The 13284-nt window shown below is 37.2% G+C and overlaps 1 protein-coding gene across 11 annotated transcripts in view; it reads left to right on the top strand.

The window, feature by feature from the left end:
* SORCS2 (sortilin related VPS10 domain containing receptor 2) overlaps nucleotides 1-13284 on the top strand; it is a 540320-nt gene that overhangs the window by 481128 nt on the left and 45908 nt on the right. For all 11 annotated transcript variants that reach the window (XM_068188612.1, XM_068188611.1, XM_068188610.1 and 8 more), the window contains one exon: nucleotides 1453-1560. In XM_068188612.1, coding sequence (XP_068044713.1) covers nucleotides 1453-1560 — 108 coding nt within the window. The remainder of the gene's footprint in view (nucleotides 1-1452; nucleotides 1561-13284) is intronic.

Raw genomic sequence — 13284 nt, 5'->3', positions numbered from 1 at the left:
TGTGTATTCAAGACCTCAGGCAAAGTTCAGAGTTTAAGATAAGCATTTCATTGTGATCATGTATGAAACGCAGGTGGAGTCACTTAATTTAACATTCATTGAGTCAACAAAAATGCAGTTGGATGTTTACTTTAAGATTACTTCATGGTGCTGAAGGTACCATGGCATCATGTATTAATCATAATAAAATTTTCTTGCATCAGTGTAGACATTTTTTTGCTTAAAAGACTGTTCTGGAGCTCTGCAGTAGAAGGCATGTTCAGCATAACTGTTTATCTTTTACTGTCTGGCACCAGCAGTACGTGTCAGTGATGCTCAGCCAGTGCTGCATATGTGGCTTAGGTGTGCAGTCAGGAGAGTTCATTGATACTGTAAAGTCTCTGTCCTCTCTGGGGGCCATAGGGAAATTGGAGAATAGCCCTGAGTTTCTCTGGCAAGAGCAATTTAATGTAGAGTTTGGAAGCCAACGGGTGAAAGACTTATTTGCTCTTATGTGCTGTGTAATTTGGTGTGCCAGAATCACAGCTCATCTGAGATATTCATGCACAAATTAACTGCAGTGTGCATAGATCTTCTCGTAGGTGACAGTGCAGCAAATGGCCTTCTTGGCCTGTTTGGCAGGAAAGGTTTGTTGCAAAGCAGTTTGTTATAAAATATCAAGTTTTAGACTGCATGATAGTTTAGCAAAACATGTTAACCTTGTGTAAAGGCACACAGAGCTATAATCTTCAGCATAAAAATACATCTTTAAAAAAGACATTAAAAGACATAAAAAGACACTTTATCACTTGTGAATTGGCTTATTTTTGCAGAATTGTGTTATATACATGAATAAGTACTAGGCTCTTTACCTGGTTATCTGGACTGAAAGCCATCATTAACCTACTGTCCAAAAGACCTGAAGGAAATGTACAGAAAAAAAAGAGACTTTGACTTATAAGTATTGCGATGCACATTTGAAATGTGTTTTGAAACATGCTTTGCTGATTTATCAGTATCTTTTGCAAATGTTTAAGTGGATGGTAGCAGCCATGAAGGGCCATCCTCATACTGGTGCCTGGAGTTAGTGCACCTCCCATGTTTTAGCAGTTGGCCTCTCATGTTTCACTGGCCTCTGCTTAACAGGTGTATATCTCAGAGACTACTAGAAAGAAGAAAATGTGAATTAATTTGCTTTTGAATCTTCAAGGTAGCAAGATAATTTGTTGACATAGCTCAGTTTTTAATGGACCTGAGGAATTTTATTTTTGTGGAAAATTTACTACACCTTCTCATAAAAATGTGAAGCCCTGGATAAGTTGCTGAGAAGATCACATTAATATAATAAACTGTCTAGGCACACTCTATTTTGTGATTGAAAATCCTAAGCTTTAGTAGTGAGGGCATATTTAAAGTGCATTCTGCTTTGTATACCAATAGTTGTAAATGAAAGCTTTTTCTGCTTTTTTACAGGTTCAGCATAGATGAAGGCCAGACCTGGAGCACACATAATTTTACCAGCACTTCTGTCTTTGTAGATGGACTACTTAGTGAACCTGGAGATGAGACACTGGTCATGACGTAAGGTTTTGGTTCCACCTTTCTTTTCAGGGCTCTCTCTGTGTATGTATTTGCACAAATTTTCAGCTGTCCATGTTTGATATGGTCCTTGAGTCAGTGGCTTTTGCTTCTCACAGTCACACAGACACTTACAGTAATGTCTGAACTTCCCTGGTATGTAACCTATCTTTGAAAACATCTGACTGCAGTATTTCAGATTTTAAAGATATGTTCAAATGAAATCTTGCAAAGTTACCACTGGGGAGAGTGGAATAATAGGACTGCTTTACAAATCTGAAAGATGCAAGGGAAAAATAAGTATTTCCTCTGTTTTTTGGGTTTTTTTTTGTTTTCTACAGATTTTTAGTCAGACATCAAAAATCTTAAACATCTATTGTCTTCACAGTGTAAATAACTATAGTGTTGTCTTAGTAAATAGCACTGCAGTACTTCATGTAACCAAGCACTGTGCTATCAAATCTTTGTTTTTATTCTGTGTAGTGACAGACGCAGATGCTGTGAATAGACTTAAAAATAACCAAATTCTGCAACTCAGAATTGTTTATCCTGTTTATCTGTCTATTTCCAATGGATCAGGGACATCTGGATCTGAACTGCACATTTTGCTCCATCTCTAGGATAAACGGTTATAAGTGTCTGAGAGTAAAAACCACCTGTCCAGTCAGGGAGAAAGGCACATGCTGCCCGCAGCCAGAAAGGGGAATGCACTCAGGGCAATGCACACAGATTGTTGTGTGTGCTCCTATTGCAACAGTTTCTGTGATTCTTTATAAGGAGCTCAGTGTGCTCATGACAAGCTTCTTCTCCCAGGAGCTGCAAATAGAGCTGCCTTTGACAAGTACCAGTAACATTTTCCCCAGAGAAAAATAAATTAATGGCCCAGTGTATAAAGAATCCTCAGCAAAACAGAAATCCTGCCCAATGTGCTTCAAAGCGTTGTGCCAAGCTCATAGCACTGTGCAGAGGTGGGATTTGGTCTGCTGGTTGTTTCTCTCTTTCTTCACTGCCCCATTTATCCTCCATTATGCACCTGAGAAGAACAGTATTATCCCATCATCTTCCTCTTCTCTCAAATACAGGTTTATTTATGATATTATATATGCCACATGGAGACACTTATGCCTCTGAATGAGGTATTGCCATTGATTTCAGTAAAAGTAGATGGATCAAAAGCTTATCCCAAACTTTACTTACTGGCAGATAAAATGATGTGTGGTGACTGTGTGCTCTGGACTTGGGTTTTTTCCCTTATTAAGTATCATTAAAAACAGTGATTCTGTGAAGATGTGCTTTGAAGATCTGGATGAATGGGCTAAAGAGCTCTTGTAAAACATGATGCCTTTCTAAAATCATCTATCTAAAATATGTAGAGCTGCAGCCAGATTTGGTACATGAGCCCAAATTGACAACAAAAGCATCACATGGCTTGTATAGATCTAAAGGCACAGCAAGAGTCTGACTCTAATGTGTAATGCCAGGCTTGTAGGATCTTTCTTTTTAGGTAGTTTTACTGAGCATGGAGGGCATCAAACATTTAATAGCACAGACTGGCCCTGAAGACACATGGAAATTTCCTACCAGATTCTAAAGACAATGAGAAGAATAAACCTGTAGTATGTGTTTTATTGTTGCCATTGTACCAGCTTCCTTGTCTCTCCCACTGCTTTTGACTGTTGTACCTTCAGGGTGATGTTGTCAGCCCAGTGGTGCTATGTCTGACTTTATATCAAGACCTTTTGTCATTTTGTCTGGCTTAGTTCATTTTTCCTGAAAACTTATTCTTGTACTAAGTTATTGTGCTTGACCTAATCTACAGTGATTTGTTGCTTTTGAGAAATACACATTCCCTGGGAAAAAAAAAAAAAAAAAAAAACAAAAATCAACTATGCCATCTTTTCATTTTATTAGATAGAATTTTCTTCCAAGTAGAACATGGTAAGGTGAACTTGTAAATGGCAATGGAAATAAATTAATAGTGTCTTTCACCTTGAGGAATCCCCACATCCATTGCCAAGGACCTAGTCTGATATATTTTCCTGGTAGTGGAATTTGATTTTCTTCCTTTCGTATGGAATGTGCTTGACTAAAGACTTTGAATAGAGTATGATGTCAAAATCTGCGTAAATTAGGTGAGATAGCAAATTCTGAAGAGGGAAGGTAATAACTGAAAAAATGTGCAGTAAAATTAAGGAATAGACAGTATTTAATTTAAAGCTTCTAGAATAAAGTCACAAAAGAATCGAAGAATATTTTACATGTCCTGAAATTGACTATTAAGGTAAAATCCTGGTTTCACTGAAGTCAGTCTGTGTGTAAGAGACTTCGCATTCTCCAGCGTGGTGTCTGGGATATTGACTGGATTTGTAAGTGGCTTGCATTTGAATTCCAGTTCTGTGCTAATTTATCCACAATCAAAGAATCATAAAATCACAGAATGGTTTGGGTTGGAAGGGGCCTTTGAGACCATCTAGTTCCACCCCTCCTCTCATGGGCAGGGACACCTACTCGTATTGCTCAAAGCCCTATCCAGCCTGGCCTTGAACACTTCCAGGGACGGAGTATCCACAGCTTCTCTGGACATGGTCCAATGCCTCCACATCCTTCTCATGCTGGGGACCCCAGAGCTGGATGCAGCACTATGGATGGGGTCTCATGAGAGTGGACAGAGTGGCAGAATGCTCTCTCTTGCCCTGAGGCCCGCAGTGCTTTGGATGCAGCCCTGGATAAATTTGGCTTTCTGGGCTGTGAGCACATGCTGCTGGCTCATGTTGAACTTCTTGTCAACCAACACCCCCTACTCCTTCTCATGAGGGCTGTTTTAATTAATTCTTCCACCCAGCCTGTATTTGTGCTTGGGATTGACCAAAACCAGGTGCAGGACGTTGAATTTTGCCTTGCTGAACTTCATGAGGTTAACACAGGCCCACCTCTCAAGCCTTCAGGGTTCCTCTGGACGACATCTCTTCCCTCCAGTGTGCCAACCACACCGCACAGTTCGGTGTCATTGGCAAACTCACTGAGGGAGCACTTGATCCCAATGTCCATGTTCTGGCAAAGGTGTTCAACACTGCTAGTCCCAGTACTGACCCCTCAGGAACGTTGCTCACAACTGTTTTCCATTCCAAAATGAAGTGGTCTAGTAAGCTTCACTGAAGAAACAGGAAAATGTGAACCTGGTTGCCTCAAGTCTTCATTTCAGAAAGTTTTATGTTTTCTCCAAAACAGAGAGGAAAGCCAAATGTTAACTTGTCAAAAGTTTTCATAAAACTCAGTTGTCATCTGTCAGTCAACATTAATCTAAATCATTCATCAAAATCCCCTGCAGTATTCAAGATATGTACATACAAATGCTAAAGAAAATATATTTTATTCCATTGTGCTCTGCAAAAGACCTAGTAAAGTTTTTTAGGAGTTTTAGTAGTAAAGTATTCAAAAACTTTAGGAAAATCATTCTGTTTTCAATCTGTCTAGATTTCCATTTCTAAAGAGACCTAGTTAGGAGTTTAGGAAAGATAAGCAATAAAGTATTCATTAATTTTAGGAAACTTGATCTGTATAAAAATCAACTTTAAATGAGGAGCTCAAATCCAGTATTTATTGCTAAATGAGTAAGTAAGTTTTGCTAAGAAATTTTCTCAACGAGTATATTTTCATCAAAATAGTGAATGGACTAGTATGTTTTCTTTTGTTCTAAATTTTTAGCAATGAAAGTTACTGCAACCCAGTGTTATACTTAACAATTTTTTATAGTTGGAAAAATTACTTACTAATACTGCATTGATTAATGGCCTAACTCAATGCAAAAGGAAGAATTTTTGTGTGTCTGAAATATTGATGTTCCTCTTCAGAGGAAATAGTCAATGTAATGAAAGTTTCAAACCTGTTGAAAATGCTTCTAAATCACATCTCAGCTTCTGGGAGGGTTTCCCAAACCAGGTTATTTAGATTGCAGTGTAAACCCAGCAGGCACAGTAACCGTAGTACCACAGACCATATCCCCTTTTAAAAAGCCAATAAGAGGTTACATAAAAGAACTGCTTTTCTTTATGTCAGATAGAATCAAAATCTTCCTTGTGGGTAATTGTATTTTTTTCCAGAGGGTTATTTTTTTTTTATTGTCTCATAGAATAACAACTTTGGATGCTGCTGGGAACTTTATGACATCTCTGAACTCCTGCATGCATGTTTTGCTGTCTTGAATGCCCATGGTGTTCCTTTTGGGTTCCTGGGCAATCATGGAAACAGGAAGATAGTCTAATTTTAACTTACTCAAACTAGGTGGATATTAATTGGTGTTAGATATTAAGTAGAGCCATCTGGATTTTTGTAACAGTTAATTCTGCTAGGAATGTCAACCTCACCTATAACATCGATAACAGTCAACATTACCTGTACTTTGTAGAGCTTATTGTCACACATAGCAGCACGCTCCCTTTCCTGTTCTCTTCGAGTATCTTACTAGTGAAGGTACTTCTCTGTGTTTTGAATTCTTCTCTACTGTCTTGCTCATATTGCAACACCTATAAAAGGTAGATAAAAGGTAGATAAAGCCTCATTATGTTGGAGAATAGCTGATTTCTGAAGGCAAGTTCTAGGTTTTCTTTTCAACTAGTTAATGTCTTGAATGAGAATTATTGCTAAGTTATGAAATGATTGTTCTGCTCCCTGCATGAGAAGGAACATATCTTGGAGTAGATAGAGGAAATGTGGTGAAAAAAGCACTGGAAAAGCAAACTGCCTATTCTATTCCCATCTAATCTAGATATCAGTTCATGCAGATGTACAAATCTCTGTTTAGCAAAAAGCCTAATGGTTTTGCTCTCACCTCTGTGGACACAGATGTTAGCAGAGCAAGTCAAAGCATTGCAGTGTCACCACCAGCTTGTGACCTCGGAGTCAAGACCTGGTACTGCCCCAGTCTCTCACTCTGCTCAAAAGATGCTTAGTGGGTAACATTTGTTTTTTAAATTTCTTTCCTTACAGTTTAATATTGTAGTCAGAAGCACAGGAACAGGATGCTTTCAGTATCACTTTAAAGCCCATATTTAATATATTTTTAGGACAGATCTGTTAATATATTTGAATAAGAGGAACTGAAAAGTTAGGAATCACCCTGTCCTTATTTACAGGAGGAGAGGACAGAAAAGGGTGATGTGACTTTTTCATTCAGAATAGACCTTGTGCAATTTTAAGCCCTTGTCACAGAGAGAGTACCTGAAGCTTTGATCCTCTAACTATGCTTCCCTTTTAGTTTCTATTTCAAATAAATAGCCATTACAAACTTAGATAACAACTAAATTTTTTAACACTTTATTTACTTTTGGTTGGGGCCTTGAACTATATTTTGCTCTCAAAATGAAGGAATCACAATTCAGATGACTGTAATCTATTACCTCTAACTCTGCTAGGTGAAGTCTGAATTAAGAATTTCTAATTATGATGAAACTTGCTTTTTAAATGTATGAGTAGGAAAGAGAGTATTAGCTAAAGAATTATAAAATTTTGCAAGTATCCCAGATTAATTTGATCTTTAAGTAAGATGAAAACAGAGTTGAATGATGTAAAAGCTATCCTCCACAGTGTCATATGTTTCTCTTTAAAGAATTTTGTTCACTGTCCATCTTGTATTTACTTCTGCATAAGACATTAAGCTAGGCACTAAATCTGCAATGTTTTTAAAACAGCATATGTGTTAGAAGGTTGTTTTTCGACAGGAATTTATCAAATAGATGGGAAAAAAATGAAATTCACAAATATCATGGAGCCACTGAACTCATGGTTGAAGTGGAAACACCCTCATTCTGCTTCTCCCCAGCACTTCTCAGAAACTATGCATTCATTTCCGTTCTTTTTCCCCAAAAGAGCTAAAACCAAGATGTTTTGGCATTAAAGAATGAATGGCAATTATTAGCTTATGGGAGCAGGAAACAATGAAAAAACATATTTTGTTTCAATTTCAACTGAATTGTTTCCTCCCTTCATTTTTCACTTTTGCAGAAAAAAAAAAACCACCCCAGCCCAACCAAGAAACCCTACTCTTCTCTTTAGTCTATTAAGTATATGCATGTGTTTGTAGTTTAAGACATTTAAATCATAAATGTCTCAGCATATTTGCACATGATCTCCTGTATACACAAGCACTTTTTATGTGCAGTTGCTTTATGTAGGCAGGTGTCTACTTTTGCACATGGAAGCATTCATCATTTCTGTAGTTGCAATTTAGGAGGGCCAGTGAAATGTGACCTCTGTTATGTTCTTTTGGAGAATTAGAAAAATATGCTGAATTATAATCTTGATGTGTAACAGACTGCAGCTTGAATCTCACATTACTTTCATCCATTTTACCAGAAGGAACCCTCTGGCTTATTCAGGTTTTTGTTGATATTACAGTGGTGTAATGGAAGCAAAGACAACTGCTGGAAAGAAAGCTCATCTAATAAAGATTCACTTGTCATTTTCTCTTTTGAAAATAGTAGGCTTTAAATATCACTGTAGGACATATTCATGACTGTCTCTGCCAACCCATATCCCTTTGGAAAGTCTTCTATTAATAATGTTATTCCTGTGAGTTAAGGAGAACACTACTTGTTGGCAGTGGCTATACTAAAGTAGATCCTTCCATGCCACCATTTCATCACTTTACTCCTCAGCTAGCTAATTTCTACACAGATTTTGGCATGTCTTGCTGTATGTTCAAAGACACTGTAATAATATGAACCACAACAGGCAGAACAAAAAGAAGATTGTCACATTTATTTGCTTTTTCAGGGATATTGTCATCATTTGTAGTAAAGGTCTACATGAAGCAAAGGACTCAGCTCTTTGAACTCACCATAAATTGACAAGAGACTTCTAACTAATCCTTTTATGTAGAAGATAACTGAGAAAGACGCTGGTTTTTTAATGTAAATGGTCTTTGATATCTAGTGAACTGTAAGGTAGATTGAATATTTAATCTGAAATTGCAGTTGTGTTATTAGCAGAGAGGTCTGAGAGTTAAAAAATATGCAAAACATGAGAGTTAAAAATATACAAAACAATAAGTTCACTGACCATTCTATTTCCTTCTCATATGATTTACTGGTGGAAAGGAGACCTCATATATGGAACAAGGTATAAATATAATTTTTTGACAAAGCTCTGTGACTGCGTCCATTTAAAAGGAGACAGAAAGAATTGTTAAAACAATTAACTAGCATCTCTCATAGTGTGGTTTCCTTTCCCAGCTTGATCATATACTCACTGGTAGCTACTGAGGTTTAGATCTGTAAAGAATTTCGAGTACATGCTTGGACAGCTTTGCTTGGGTGCTCTCCAGAGGAATTTAGACATATTATTCAAGAGATATCACCTGTATGTGGGGCCCTCAACAGACCCTGATTCAAATCCTAGGTTTTACTGTCAGTAGCTCTATACTTTTGAAGTATCTTTCAAAAAAACTAGAGGCCACCCCCAAGTGGCATATGAATTTAGCAGAGTATGCCAACAGGGCAGCTCATCACTGTGCAGACACTCTGCTACAGTGTCCTGTTCTGAACATCACAGTTGATGGCCAACTCACATAGAGCAGAGCAAAAGCCAGTGCAGCACCTGGAGATTAAGGCAGTGAGTCTAGAATGAAAGAGGCTTCTGATTTCAAACAAAAGTGACTGTGCATCACACAGTTGTCATCACTTGTCCTCAGTACAACTGTGAAACTTGCACAGTTTTAGTTGCTACATTAAACATCTCAATAAATTCCCCATGTGACCTTTGTGACCTTGGTGGGGAAATCCTGCAGGAACACTCCCACCACTCTGAGGTCTTTGAGTGTTCTCAGGTATTCATGAGTAAAGCAAAACACACAGGCAGGAGATGACACAGCTACTACTCCTCACCTGAACAAGGACTCTCTATGGAATAGGTCTTGTCTATTGAACAGAATTTACTGGAAAAGATTATCATTGCATATAATTTCTGTTAAATTAACTCTGCCTGATTATGAGCTTTATCAGGAACAGAAATAACCAGCAATCCTCCAGCAAATAGTTTAAATGAGTTAGCTTAAAAACTGCATTAAACTGTCTTATCTATCAAATGATGCAATCAAATTAAAAAATTATGTGCTCATAAATGAACTAGGACCAAATGTACAAAGTTGTTATGGCAACTGAAACACTGAAGTTAAAATTATGGATCCTAAATTCTTGCAAATAAAAGTAAATTAATTTCCAAGGTAATTGGAATTTCTTCCAAAAATTATTTATCACAGCATCATCTTTTATAGTTTCAACAGAATTTATTTGATGGCTTTCTAATGAAATATAGTTAATCAAGAGGAAGGTTTTAGTAGCTTATGAATTGCTATCATTTTGATATATAACTTCTAGTCATCAGTTACACTTGCTGCACCATTCCAGTTTTTTTTCATTCATATGATTTTATTCATCATATATATTATATATTTTGCACCTGAGCAATTATATTGTGATTGCTGTTATATATTGCTTTATTGTAGCTCATATTTTTGTCTAATCCATTGAATCCTACTTAATACCTGCCTTAGTTACTTTGAAAATTACTTCTTTTTAATTCTAGTGATCTTTAGTGGTACATTTAAATGTGCTCATGTGAGGTGTCTGCAACACATGCTACTGCAGCAACAGCATTAATAATCATTAAGACTTTTTTTTCCAAAGAGTTTGCTAAAGTGGATGTGTGTAAAATGCTGCATTCCTTGGAAAATTTACCCTAGGAATTACAAAGCTGTATGTCTGCCTTTTTAATGGAGTTTGTGACTGTACTGAGACATTTTCTTAAATCTTCGTGATTTTATTTAAGCCAGAGAATGTTGGGAACACTGGTGTCATTACTGTGCTCTGTGAGAACATGTCTTCAGTTTGTAGAATCAGAACAGCCATAATGGAAATGAGTTTTTGGGAGTTTTTGTTGGTTTCCTTTTTTTTTTTCTTTTTCCAAGAGGCTGGACTAACAGGCAGAAATGTTATTTCAGTCTTCAGCTAAAAAATCCACAGAAGAGAATGTGACAGTTCACCTCCTGAAATGGTGACTTTGCTGTTTGCCCATATGGTTTGTACATAGCTGCCATATTACCTAGTAGATTTTGCATAATTTCCAAGAGTAATTTCTATAGTTTTTCTATCATTACAGGGTGTGGAAGTGGGCAATATTTATCTAACCTCTATCTATAATCCTGATATTTTCTAATTTCTCACTCTAGTGGGGCAGAATAAACAGCTTCAACATCTTGAATCATTATGTATACAGAATTCTAGAATCATAAAATCATTGAGGTCAGAAGTTTGACCTCTGGTCAAACCCCTTTGCTTACACAGACCTACCCAGAGCCAATCACACAGAGCTGTTCCCAGATGGCTTTTGAATACCTCCAAGGCTGGAGAGTCACAGCCTCTCTGGGCACCTGTGATAGTGCACCCTCACAGCAGAAATGTTGATTCCTGGTGTTCAGAGAAGACTTCCTGTGTTTCATTTGGAGTCTGTTGCCTCTGGTCCTGTCACTGGGCACTACTGAAGACCTGGCTCCAATCCTAGCAAAGAATCTTCTTTTTATCTTCCCTCCAGGTATTTATAGACAGTTTTTGACAGTTTCCCCTGAGCCTTCTATTCTTTGGGCTGAACAGTCCCACTTCTCTCTATCTCTCCTCTTACGAGAGCTGCTCCAGCCCCTTCATCACCTTCACAGCCTTCAGTTGGACTCCCTCCAGCCATTCCATCTCTCTCTTGTACAGGGGAGCCCAGAATTGGACCCAGCACTTCACATGTAAACCCACCAATACTGAGGAGAAGGAATTAGAGAATAATGTGGCTGTATCTTTTATGTTTATCCTTGTCCTTCATGTTTCTTGCCCTTCCTCCAGGTCTCTTTGAAGAACGCTCTTTATAACGAGACTCGGCAAACTTTTGTTGTGCTCCTCAGCTTTATCTATTCCAGTGAAAAACCCAATTCTTTCAATCATTCTTCATTGGTTACATTTTCTTAGCAGCTTATGAGTCATTTTGCCCCTCTTCAAATTCATTTTAGTGGGTCTGTGAATATGCATATAAAATTCAAAATTAGACACAGTATTCTTCCAGAGGCTTTACCAGTGCCAAGTTTATCAAAATAATTTCTTCCATGTCTTCTGTTTTCAAGTCCTGAATACAACCTAGAATTAGTTTTTCTTATTTTGCAGCAACACTGCATTCTTGTTTTAATTCCACAGAATTCCCCAAGTCTTTTATTTGATATTTGAAAGTTATTTTCTATTTTAGTTTCCACCTTTGACATGGGTTTGGGTTTCTTTTTTCCCAAGGAGTACTTTCTGCTTGGTTTTGGAGTATGTCATCATATTGATTTCTGAACATTGCTTCCATCAGTCAATGTCCACTTCCTTCCTTATGTGTTACCTGCAAAATTTTTTGTCTTTCTCATTTGACCATAATGGTTAATGAAAATATTGACTGTGGACCCATCATATCTTTGTGATACATATCTCAAAATATTCTTTATTTAACAACTACCTTTTGGAAATGGATTCTTCTAATTCAATATGTATTTCCATTCCTCTTCACAGTGATTTTATCTTCACTGTTTTGTTTTTTAAATTGTGACAATATCAGGTAGAAATGTGTAACAGTTTTAACAAAGGTCAAAATACGCTACATTTTTTTCTTTCCTTTATCCACTAAGCCAGTTACCTTGTAAAAGGAGAAAATTACATTAGTTTGACATTATTTGGTTTTGATAAATCCATAGTAGCTGTTTGTTATCATTTTAATTATCTCCAAGGTGCTTAGAAGTGGATAGCTCAATAATTTGTTTGATATCTCTGTGGATATCAAAATTAATTCACTAACTCTCTGAGCTCTGTTTTGCTCTTTTATATCTCTGGTTCTATATACACACATAAATGTGTATGTGTGGTTGTGTGTGCGTATTTGTATATATAAGCAACATTTTTCCCTTGCCACAGTTATTTGGAATCACCCTCATGAGATTTTCAAGATCATTAATAGTAGTTCAGAGATTATGTTTTCAGGAGAATGTCATTATTCTGTTCTGACTTGAACTCAAAACACCATCCCGTTTCTTCCTCTTCCCTTGACTAATCTGCCTGAGATAGCTAACACAAATGGAGAAAATTTCATTTGTTCTGTCAAAAATACTTTTCTTGAGGCAGGAGTGAAGCTTTAACAGGACTTGGCTACTTGCACTTGAATGTATTTTTTATGAATGAATTAATAAAAGAAATGTAGTAAATTTGAGAAGTTTTGTAATGTCTGGAGCAGCAATCTCTGAGGTAGGTAGTTGCATAAGCACGTGGTGAAATCTGCCTTATGTTAGTACCTTGTATGGAGAAACAAAGATTTTAGAAAGGAGGTACAGGTATTTTGCATACAAAAGTCACTTAATGTCTGTCAGCAAACCCAGTCATATTGAAACAGGCATTGTGGAAAAAGCAAGAGACCACCTAAGCAGACACTTTATTGAGTGTGTAACTACCAGTGAATAAGATTATATGGTGACAGCAGCTCCCAGGATCCAGCTGAACCAGAAAAAAGAACCAAACCCTTAGGCTCAATGAGAGAAATGGGACCACACACCTATGTGCACATAAAGCCAGTGGACTGAGCCACATTTTTTAGTTTGTGTGTATTGCTTCTACTTCTGAGCCATAAGTACATTTAGAAGGAAAGGAATTAGATCATCCAAGTCCTTTAATC

Source organism: Anomalospiza imberbis, chromosome 4, assembly GCF_031753505.1.
Source record: "Anomalospiza imberbis isolate Cuckoo-Finch-1a 21T00152 chromosome 4, ASM3175350v1, whole genome shotgun sequence".
Lineage (NCBI taxonomy): Eukaryota > Metazoa > Chordata > Aves > Passeriformes > Viduidae > Anomalospiza > Anomalospiza imberbis.
Note: the sequence above shows the minus strand (reverse complement) of the source record. Positions and strands in the feature narration are given on the sequence as shown.